The 12,503-nt window shown below is 38.3% G+C and overlaps 1 protein-coding gene across 5 annotated transcripts in view; it reads right to left on the bottom strand.

Moving 5' to 3' along the window:
- The window catches only part of LOC124615566 (centrosomin), a 406,915-nt gene that overhangs the window by 93,016 nt on the left and 301,396 nt on the right, over positions 1-12,503 (bottom strand). For all 5 annotated transcript variants that reach the window (XM_047143545.1, XM_047143548.1, XM_047143544.1 and 2 more), the window contains exon 6: positions 8,370-8,633. In XM_047143545.1, the coding sequence (XP_046999501.1) occupies positions 8,370-8,633 (264 nt within the window). The remainder of the gene's footprint in view (positions 1-8,369; positions 8,634-12,503) is intronic.

The raw sequence follows: 12,503 nt of genomic DNA, 5'->3' as shown, positions 1-12,503 counted from the left end.
AGTAGGTGTTTTAGCTGCTGTCATGGCTAATCCGCACATCAGCAGCAGACAAATTGCACGAGGATCGGGAATCTCAAAAACGTCAGTGTTGAGAATGCTACATCAACATTGATTGAGCTCGTACCACATTTCTATCCACCAGGAATTGCATGGCGACAATTTAGAATGTCGTCTACAGTTCTGCCACTGGGCACAAGAGAAATTACGGGACAATGACATATTTTTTGCACGCGTTCTGTTTAGCGACGAAGTGTCATTCACCAACAGCGGTAACGTAAACTGGCATAATATGCAGTATTGGGCAACGGAAAATCCACAACGGCTGCACCAAGTGGAACATTAACAACCTTGGTGAGTTAATGTATGGTGCGGCATTATGGGAGGAAGGATAATTGGCCCCCATTTTATTGATGGCAGTCTAAATAGTGCAATGTATGCTGATTTCCTACGTAATGTTCTACCAATGTTACTACAAGATGTTTCACTGCATGACAGAATGGCAATGTACTTTCAACATGATGGATGTCTGGCACATAGCTCACATGCTGTTGAAGCAGTATTGAATAGCATATTTCATGACAGGTGGATTGGTCGTCGAAGAACCATACCATGGTCCGCACGTTCACCGGATCTAACATTCCCGGATTTCTTTCTGTGGGGAACGTTGAAGGATATTTGCTATCATCATCCACCGAAAACACCTGACAGTATGTGTCAGCGCATTGTCAATGCATGTGCGAACATTATGGAAGGCGAACTGCTCGCTGTTGAGAGGAATGTCGTTACACGTATTGCCAAATGCATTGAGGTTGATGGACATCATTTTGAGCATTTATTGCATTAATGTGGTATTTACAGATAATCACGCTGTTAACAGCATGCATTCTCAGAAATGATAAGTTCACAAAGGTACATGTATCACATTCGAACAACCAAAATAAAATGTTCAAACTTATCTACATTCTGAATTTTAATTCAAGAAACCTACCTGTTACCAACTGTTTGTCTAAAATTGTGAGCGATATGTTTGTGACTATTACAGCGCCAACTTCACAAAGCAAAAAAAGTGGTCCAACTAAAACATTCATATTTCTTTACATACCACACAAATATGTAATAAAAACTCAGTTGATATCAGTTTGACCTATGGCAGCACTGTCTAGCGGGCCAACCATAGCGCCATCTGGTTTCCCCCTTCAGGCTAGTTAAGTTCCATTCTTTGTAGTTTTTTCGTTTGACGCTTATTTCGTGAGATATTTGGCCCGGTCACGATCAATGGACCACCCTATATCTCATACACAGAATCTCGCATAATGCTCCATGGTCCCCTCCTCCTCCCCCACCTCTTTGGGGTGGGGTGGGGAGAAGCAATATCATTCAGCAAAAATCACACAGGAAAGGAAAAAGGGGAATTTAACATGTTGGGGCTCAAATCAAATTAGGGGCTTTGAAATTTCTTATTGTTAACTCTTTATTGGAATGACTTTGGTCATTGTTTATACTAAATTAATGGGGTTAAATTTAATTTTTTATTGCTATTCTTTTGTCACATAATTTTAATCGCTATTAAATTTTTCATCTACCCTCAATCTCTTTTCCATTCATTCTTTTTCCACTTGGCATTTAGCTTTTTTTTTTATTCATCTATGATAATATTTAAACATTTGAATCTACTGATGTATCAGTTAAAAACAGAAGACAAATTTCATATTGACTATGTAATGGTGTCAAAAATGTATTTTTCATTAAAAGATGTACATTTGTTTGGATGGCTGTCGTAGTACAAATATTTAAAACATAAATTCTTATTCCATTATGGACAAAGTACTAAATTTACCAGAGTCTAAGACGCACTCAAATCCAAACTACACCCGAGAAATGAGACTCTAAACTCTGGGAAGAATAATGAATAAACACTGGGTTCGATTCATAATCTTAGCAGCAAGATCATTTTTTAGATTAATTTACTATTCGAAAAGACATAACTTGTCTGCATCAAATTTATAGTATAGATCATTTTTAAATAAATACAAAAGTCAGCTGCCTTGCTTAATTTCTGATGATGTCACTATTCAGCATAAGAATAATATGAATATGGCTATGTTGACAAATTGTCAACAAAGGTTTGCCAACTGTATTTTGATAGTAGATTTATTTGTAGTGATGCATGCTGTAAAAATGGTGACACCGAGCTGATCGGTACCCCAAGCAAACCTGAAGTGCGATTAGCACTTTTTTGTACAAAACAAGTGGCTTCCTTCTTGAATTTGGCACTACAATGAAAGCAGTTCATTGTGGTTCACTATCATCATTATTTCACACAATTAAACAAAAGAAAATGTGAGAATGCGCCATAGTTTACAAACTCATTGGGTCATTCCACGTGAAGTGTCCTAGGGCTAACAGCTCAACCATCTGCAGATGATGATGATGATGATGTTTGGTTTGTGGGGCGCTCAACTGCGTGGTTATCAGCGCCCGTACAATTACCCAATCTTTGCTCAGTCCAATGTCGCCACTTTCCTGGATGATGATGAAATGATGAAGACAACACAAACACCCAGTCATCTCGAGGCAGGTGCAAATCCCTGACCCCGCCGGGAATCGAACCCGGGACCCCGTGCTCGGGAAGCGAGAACGCTACCGCGAGACCACGAGTGGCGGACTCAACCATCTGCAATTCTGATGAAATTTGTACAGGATGTACCTGAGGGTCCTACATGAGATTACGCAAAGTTTCAGGCTCACCTGTAACTTGGTTGAGGACATAGAGCCATTTTCGTGAAGACCACTTTTTACAGAGACCGAAAAGTCGTGAAGAAATAGTCAAGTTTGGCATTCCACTATTCCTAATGTAAAAGAGCTAGACTCCTGCTTCTGGGTATAGCGGTACAACTTTGTGTGCTCTAAACACAAATGTTCCAAGTAGAGTTCAGAAAGTAATGCATTTGGCATAATCTCAGTTCAAAGTGGGCAACGAATCATGATGTGAGATATTTTCCCCATAGTTTATTGAGCCATAAGTAATCGAGATTGTGTGCTATGGACCTGGTCTTTTGCCAAACTGCTGTCTGTCTGGGTGTTTAGTATATCACAAATTTTTTCCTGGCTTGTGTGTTTAATTACTGTGCTACCATCCCACAAATTTGCTGAAAAACATGAATGTATCAAAATATACCCATGTTCAAAGTCACGTATCTCAAAATGGGCACCTACTACATTACATTCATTAACACCATTCAACAGAGCACATTTCATTCTATAAGAAAAACTTATTTTCATTTGGGTGTGTCTTTGGGTAATGTGAAAAATGTCACCTAAAATTTGGAATTTTGTTTATTATGTCTTCATTGTTTAAATATTCATTTTGCTGTTTATTCGGTGATTTTAAACCTGTTTGTGACACGTTCATTGCTAAATTTAACCATTTAACTGTACTAGAGACTGCTACATAATTTTTGGAAAGCTGAATGCTTATTAATTTCATTTCTTTTCTTTATTTAGGAGTCGACAATTTGATTTTAATGTATGAAGCATATCAAGTTGTTGCTAAAATGGAAGAACAAGGTCAAGTTAATGTATGCAGTTTTGGAAACATTGATTCCCCATGCAATTAAATGACATGCAGTGCCCTAAAAGGACTGAAAGCTGTAAAGCAACTTTCCTTAGAAGAACAAGAATTACTTACTAGATGGAGTGGTTTACATGCTACTCAAAATACTCAACTATGCCTCCATCATGAAGCTTTACTCCTAAAAAGATTTGAATTTTTGCAAAGATCATGCTGCAACCCATTTGACAAGAAAAATCACACTGCATGAAAAAGCTTGCGTTCAATCAACACAGAAACAGCTGACCTACTAAAAAGGATAACCATGTCTGATATTAAACCAGGCCAAAAAATGTGCCCTTCCTGTAGAAAAGAATTTGATACACTGAAATATTCACAAACGGACGTTACATATTAGTCAGATGAAGCTGATGAGACTAATGTTAGTCACAATTTGAATACAATTGTAACATCTGTTGGAATATCACCATTAAAATTTCAACGAATTGGTGCAAGGGATAAAAAAGGATATGCAAAGTGCAAAATACATCAAGTTGAAGGTGCAATTATTAAGAAAATTGCAAAAGTGGGAGGACCTGATCCCGGTGAATGGTTGCTCCAGCAACCATCCACAAGCAAGCAATGCTTGACAAGTTCAAATTACATTGAGCTGATCCAAGAATTAAAAGAAAAATTACATATATCAAATAATAACAAGAAAATTCAAATTTTGACCTTAGTTCCCCAAAGCTGGTCTATCAAAAAAGACCATGGAAGAATTTTGTGTTTCAGAAAGAATTATAAGGAATGCTAGAAAGTAAAAAGCTGAACAGGGAATATTGGCACAGTCCAAAGGTAAACGTGGGAGAAAGCTTTCTGAGGACGTGAAGGCAAGAGTCACAGAACACTTTTATGATTAAGAGTTTAGTCAGATTTGTCCAGGAAAAAAGGACTGTGTTACTGTTCAGATAGATGGAGAAAACGCTTTAAAAAAAAAAAAAGGTATATATATATACAAAGCTGATGTGACTTACCAAATGAAAGTGCTGGCAGGTCGACAGACACACAAACAAACACAAATATACACACAAAATTCAAGCTTTCGCAACAAACTGTTGCCTCATCAGGAAAGAGGGAAGGAGAGGGAAAGACGAAAGGATGTGGGTTTTAAGGGAGAGGGTAAGGAGTCATTCCAGTCCGGGGAGCAGAAAGACTTACCTTAGGGGGAAAAAAGGACGGGTATACACTCGCGCGCACACACACACACACATATCCATCCACACATATACAGACACAAGCAGACATATTTAAAGACAAAGAGGTTGGGCAGAAATGTCAGTCGAGGCAGAAGTGCAGAGGCAAAGATGTTGAATGACAGGTGAGGTATGAGTGGCGGCACCTTGAAATTAGCGGAGATTGAGGCCTGGTGGATAACGGGAAGAGAGGATATATTCAAGAGCAAGTTCCCATCTCCGGAGTTCGGATAGGTTGGTGTTAGTGGGAAGTATCCAGATAACTCGGACGGTGTAACACTGTGCCAAGATGTGCTGGTCGTGCACCAAGGCATGTTTAGCCACAGGGTGATCCTCATTACCAACAAACACTGTCTGCCTGTGTCCATTCATGCGATTGGACAGTTTGTTGCTGGTCATTCCCACATAGAATGCGTCACAGTGTAGGCAGGTCAGTTGGTAGATCACGTGGGTGCTTTCACACGTGGCTCTGCCTTTGATCGTGTACACCTTCCGGGTTACAGGACTGGAGTAGGTGGTGGTGGGAGGGTGCATGGGACAGGTTTTACACCGGGGGCGGTTACAAGGGTAGGAGCCAGAGGGTAGGGAAGGTGGTTTGGGGATTTCATAGGGATGAACTAAGAGGTTACGAAGGTTAGGTGGACGGCGGAAAGACATTCTTGGTGGAGTGGGGAGGATTTCATGAAGGATGGATCTCATTTCTGGGCAGGATTTGAGGAAGTCGTATCCCTGCTGGAGAGCCACATTCAGAATCTGATCCAGTCCTGGAAAGTATCCTGTCACAAGTGGGGCACTTTTGTGGTTCTTCTGTGGGAGGTTCTGGGTTTGAGAGGATGAGGAAGTGGCTCTGGTTATTTGCTTCTGTACCAGGTCGGGAGGGTAGTTGCGGGATGCGAAAGCTGTTGTCAGGTTGTTGGTGTAATGCTTCAGGGATTCCGGACTGGAGCAGATTCGTTTGCCACGAAGACCTAGGCTGTAGGGAAGGGACCGTTTGATGTGGAATGGGTGGCAGCTGTCGTAATGGAGGTACTGCTGCTTGTTGGTGGGTTTGATGTGGACGGACGTGTGAAGCTGGCCATTGGACAGGTGGAGGTCAACATCAAGGAAAGTGGCATGGGATTTGGAGTAGGACCAGGTGAAGCTGATGGAACCAAAGGAGTTGAGGTTGGAGAGGAAATTCTGGAGTTCTTCTTCACTGTGAGTCCAGATCATGGAACAGTGGAATGCCAAACTTGACGATTTCTTCACGGTTTTTCAGTCTCTGTACAAGTGGTCTTCACGAAAATGGCTCTAGCACCTCAAACAAGTTACAGGTGAGCCTGAAAATTTGCAAAGTTCATGTAGGCCCTTAGGTATATCCTGTACAAATTTCATCAGAATTGAAGATGGTCAAGCTGGGATCATCATCTGAACTGGGACACTTGACATGGAGTGACACCTCATGGAAGAATCCTGAAGTCTTTTTGCACTGTTTGGTATTTTCGCAAAGAAATTAATCTTTGTGGCTATGAATATTTGAATGGCTGCTACATTCAAAGGTGAGCAGTACTGAATTTCTATTTCCTTTGTTGGATAACATTACAGTTCAAGAACCGAAAAAAAAAAAAAAAAAAAAAAGTAGATTTATCTTTTAACTTTTTTTGTATATTAAACAACAGAAAATCCAGGATCGAATGTAACATCTTTACTAGCACAGGAGTTTTGGAACAAGTATGTGTCTGCCTGCCTAGTGCTGCTTCTACTTGGTGGCATAAGTTAGTTTTGGTGGCTCCTAGCGGCATTTTTGAGAACTTATGTGTGTTTTGCACTCTGTTCTAAGCTGCATGCGGTCTTTTGGATACTGGAGAAGAAGTGCGGCTTAGGGTCTATTATATTCAGTAATGCCGATGAATATTTAAACAATGAAGAGACTATCAATAAATGTAAGTTCACGCCAAATTAGGAAATAAATAATAAATGCAATAAAATCAACAAAATATACAGGATGATAAAATGGAAGAAATTAAACTGTAGTTAAAACACAAAAATAATTAAAAATCACATGTACAAAGATTCCAAGTGGAAACAGAGTGATAAGAAGAAAAATGAGACCAAATGAAACAATTAATACGACGATTAAAATGACATGACAGTGCAACAGAAATTTAAAAAGTACATTTAACCCAATAAATTGAATAAAAAAATGGCCAAAATCATTTCAATAAATATTTAAAAATAAAAAAATTCCAAATCACTTGGCAGGATTCAAACCCACAATCTGTTGCATGCTAGAGCTGTACATTAACCACCATGCTTTGCAACCAGTCTGCTGAATGTTCCTTTTTTCAAAGCTGTAGAGCATAGCATGAAATTCCAAAATTTGTTTTCAGCGATTACTCGCAAACGAGGCCCCACCAGGATGAATAGCTGCAAGGTACGATATCTTGGACCTTAACCTATATCACAAAATAGACTATTTGAAGAAGTTGGTTACAGCACTGGGGAGCTCTCCTTGTTACTATGGAAGATGCAGAATATCATCTTGGATGAAAGTCATCAACAAAAGAAGAAGTAGTAACCTCAGGAACGCAGGTAAGTGTGTTGAGAACCTTACTGTTCATGTTGTATATTAATGATACGAGAGACAACAATGGTAACCTCAGACTTTTTGCAAATCATGAAGTTAATTATAATGGAGCAGTATATGAGAAAGTGCAAATATTTGGATCTTGGCAATATTTCGAAGAGGTACAAACATTGGCAACTTTCTTTAAATGTTCAGAAATTTAAAACTGTAAACCTCACAAAACACAGAAAAGTAGTATTTTATGACTACAATATGAACAAGTTAAAATTCAAATCCATTAGCTTAAAATTACCTGGGTGGACAATTTTGCAGCTATGGAATGGAATGACCTATGGGTTACATTGTAGGTATAGAAGACGGAGCACTTTGGTTCGCTAGTAGTCAACTTACACAATACACTGAGATCATCTCTGTACAATGCTCAACAGTGTATGGCCATGCCAAAATATCAGGGGTACAGTACATATACAAAATAAAACAGCACAAATGTTCACAGGTATGTTCGGTCTTTGGAGACTGTTACAGAAATACTAAAAACCTGAAATGACAGACTGTTTAAGACAGATGCTAATCATCCCAAAAAAGCCAACTTAGAAACTTCCAATAAATAGTTTAAGTAATGAATTTAGGAATATACTGCAGCATTCTATGCATCACTCACTCGGGACAGCTAAGACATGACACTGTTAGATTACTTACAGTGTGCAGAGAGGTATTTAAGCAACATTCTTTCCACATTCTAGAGGAATAGGAAAAAACTGCAGTATGTGGTACAACAGGGAATATCTTCCACCATGAAGTTCACAGTGGTTTGCAGAGTATGAATGTAGAGAGTTGGAGCAGAACAGTAAGCAGAAAATAATATAAACATAGGTGTACATCTGACCCCCTATGACACACGCAGCAAAAATAAGGGCACTTTTGCAAATATGCAAACTGATCTGTACATGTTTTTAATGAAATTTAAATTATAGAGCAATTACATATGTAATTTACTTACATGTACTTTCATATCCTCATTCCTGGAACCTAGCATCTCTTCAAGTGACCGAACTTTTTGTTTGAGCTCAGCTATATCCCTATCCTTATGCTCTAGCTCTTCTATTAACTCTTTAAGTTTACAGTCACGTTCTTCGATTTCCAGTTTCAGATTGTCATACAGTTTACTTGTATGATTAGTTTCCCTATGTGCTTCTTGAAGTGCCACTTCCAAATGATTAGCACGTTCTCTTTCATCCTCCAGGCTGCATTCAAGTTGATGTTTCTGGAAAAAAAAGAACAGTTTTATTTCAAACATAATACAGGAACAAAATTTCTGACTGTGCCATAATGAACAGCTTTACACAATCAACAAAAACATGTAACAAATAATGTAAAACCAAAATTTATTTCCAGCAGTCAAGGTAACCAGATGAGTCACAACAGGTGCCATTCTTTTAAATTTTACTACACAAAATATAGAAATCCTGGCACAAATTTATTTTGAGAGCTCTTATTGCAAATAAAGAAGAAAGGTTCATGCACCAAAGATGTATGTTTCTACTCCCTTCCCCTCTTTGACCCCTTTTTGTGCACGTTAACACGCATCATTTATGCAGCAATCCACAGTTACTGCAAAGCTCGCATGCTCATACACATATTCTTTCATTCAGTTCTGAATCATGTCACCATCTTTAATACTAGCATATGCAGTATCAAGAAACGTGCCTTTATATGTAGCTTCTAAACAACTTTCAGGAGGAACATTTAGGTTTCAGAATTTTTAGCTATGCAAGACAAGTAGTCTGTCTTTCCATATTCGTTCAAATTAGACATGAAAGAATCTGGTAAGCGGTAAAAAATTTCTACAGTTGAACATCTCCCTCTATCCTGTACTACACACAGGCTGCCTGATGGTGCAGAAACTATTAGGGTCATACACTCCCACATCAGAACGGCAGAACACAAAGACAAAGAGAGGAGTTCAAAATGATTACATGTTAATCCCAGTCAACAAAAGAGAAGACCGCTAAAAACACGGACACAGACAAAGGTCTTTAAAATATGCCATAGGGAAACGGAGGTCATGAACTAAAAATTAAATGGCCCTTCACCATATTGCTATGATGGATAAAAAATAAACAGTTGATAGCCTGTGCGTAGTTTGTTAAAACGGCCGATAACCTAGATGGCAAACACAAATGAATCTTAAGGAATTAAAAAAAGGGCATTCCTTCAGGAAATGGTGGACTGTCAGAGGTTGAGCGCAATGAGTACAAAGTGGTGATGGAGCACCACTTAACAAATGGCAATGACTGAAAAGACTGTGCCCAATCTGCAACCTAGCTAAAATGATCTCCTCCTGATCAGATGGCCAAGAGGAGTTGTCCAAGCTGCCGGAAGAACCTTAATAACCCGGAGCTTGTTCCCATGAATGCAGGACCAGTACTGATGCCAAAGTGACACCACCTGCTGACAGATGGCAACAAAGAGACATTGGAGGGAATCTAAGAACTAGTGGGCTGATGTACGAGGACTGCAGCCACATCAGCAGCTGTGCTTCCTGTCAGACCAACATAACCAGAAACCCACATAAACATCGCAGTGGCTCTTTCAAGAGTGAGCAAGTGACAGCTTTCCTGGACGTGTTGAACTAGGGGATGGACGGTGTGCAGCAGACGCTTTGATGGACACTGAAAGAGTCAGAGCAAATGACACAATTGGAAAGCCTGTGTTGCTGGATGTACCGCGTGGCCTGATACAGAGCGAATAGCTCTGCTGTAAATACTGAGCAGGGTCAATCCAAATGATGTGATCCAATAAAAATTAAGTTGGTTGCTTGACCATTTTTAAATATTTTAATTTTTTACATGTGACTGCCTTATATTTGAGAAGTTCAAAACAGTTTTTAAAAAACATTTACCTTTCACCTTTACTGAATGGCATCCATTTTCACTTGTCAGTGCGCGACGATGTTTCAGTTTAGAGATGTCAGCAAAAATATGAATATCTCTGAACTGGGTTAAGTTACAACATTGCAATTGACATGGTTATTTTTAGAAAATTGTGCTCTACAACACTGTCTATTACACAAAATACTCTACATTAAAAAATAACTAGTCAAAATGACCTCCAAAGTTTGGTATCCAAATTTTCAAAAATCCCCTTTTAGGCCCAAAAATAACAAACAAGGAGTGATTTATGACAGTATCTTTTTTTCCTGTAGTTAGATATCATGTACTATTAGCCCCATTTACAGCAAGAACACTTACAAATGTTTCCTTAATTTTTATGAATTTTTGAAATTCGAAAATTTTCATTTTTTGTAAAGTTTGGGATTAGTTATCTCAGGAGGGTCTGAATATAAAAATATGCTTTTTGCACAGTTTGTACACCTCTATGATTGCAACGTACTGTAAAAATTTTATTTCAATGAAACAATAAACCATTTAAATAGGTAACAGCCATAAGATCAGTTGTAGAGTAATGTGAATTATCTCCTCATTTTCAAAAATTCATATCTTTGTCCTTAGTCAGATATCTATATTGAAATTTTTACAGTACGCTGCTATCACATAGGTTTAGAAACTGTGCAAAAATCATATTTTTATATTCAGTCCCACCCGAGGTAACTAACCCCAAACTTTACAAAAAATAAAAATTTTCAAATTTCAAAAATTCATAAAAAATTATGGAAACATTTGTAAGTGTTGTTGCTCTATATGAGGCTAGTAGTATATGATATCCAACTATAGAAGAAGAGAGTCACTCATAAATCACTGCTTGTCTGTTATTTTTGGGTCTAAAAAGAGACTTTTTGAAAATTTGAATACCAAACTTTGGAGGTCATTTTGACTGGTTATTTTTGAATGTAGAGTATTTTGTGTAATAGACAATGTTGTAGAGCACAATTTTCTAAAAATAACCATGTCAATTGCAATGTTGTAACTTAACCCAGTTCAGAGATATTCATATTTTTGCTAACGTCTCTAAACTGAAACATCGTCACATGCTTACAAGTGAAAATGGATGCCATTCAGCAAAGGCAAAAGGTAAAATTATTTTAAAAACTGTTTTGAACTTCTTAAATATAGGGCAATCACATATAAAAAATTAAAATATTTAAAAATGGTCAAGCAACCATCACTGGACCACTTCATATGGATTGATCCAGCAGTGTTCTGGAAGCCGATACTGAAAAACGTTGGTGCCAACAGCAGGAACACTGCTGCGCACAAACCAATCATGCTGCCTATGCGAATCCTGCACTCCAGAGAGGCAGTGCCACCAGGAAGAGGGACACATGGTTAAATAAGCATCCAAGAACAGAAATTGCGAGTCGCAAGTTTTAAGTCAGTCCAAGTCTTGCAAGGGAGTGCCTGCAGAACGTTCGTTGTGTCTTCCAGTCAAGGTCATTGATTGAGATAGCAGTAGTGTACAATAGAAAGACAGTGCTTAGTCTTCAGTAAAAACAGCACAGTGAATAAGATTATCATCCATGGACAGAGGTCATCTGCCTAGAGATCTAACTGAGTACTGTTAGTTTAGAACTTTTCTTCGAATAGTACATCATGACAGAAGATTAGTTTTCTTCTGAATTCAGTTCAGAAAACATTATTTAGTTTGTGTGCATGAAACTATAGTCAATGCAGGACAGACAGGATAAATCTGCATTCTACAACTGCTATAAGCGGCATCACCAAAGTTCAGTAAAATATTTTACTATTTTCTATTCTGTGTTACTTTCATTGATTTGTGTGTGTGTGCGCGTGCGCTTGTACACACTACTCTAAAACCCACATATCCATCCTACCAGAACACCTTTATTAGTTTTTTCAGTGGCAGCGAAATTTTCATCAACGTGGATGCCTCAGCCCACAACAAAAAGGTTGCTCCAGAATGCTATGCTGTAATACCGGGTGTTTGTAAGTTAGTTATTTATAAGTAACCTTGAATTGTAAAAAAGATAAATGAGTTATAGAAATGTTTGATGCACAACTGACTGCAGTATATATTCAAGTTTTATTTACAAATGTTCAATGAAGCTATCTCTTGTAACATGACAACTATCCCATTTGTGATCAACTTCCTGCCAAATGCTATGAAGCAGTTCTTTATCTATGGTGGCAACTGCTGGTGTTATCCATTATTGGAG

The sequence above is a fragment of the Schistocerca americana genome, chromosome 5 (genome assembly GCF_021461395.2).
Source record: "Schistocerca americana isolate TAMUIC-IGC-003095 chromosome 5, iqSchAmer2.1, whole genome shotgun sequence".
Lineage (NCBI taxonomy): Eukaryota > Metazoa > Arthropoda > Insecta > Orthoptera > Acrididae > Schistocerca > Schistocerca americana.
The sequence above is the reverse complement of the archived record's forward strand: the minus strand, read 5'-3'. Positions and strand labels throughout refer to the sequence as shown.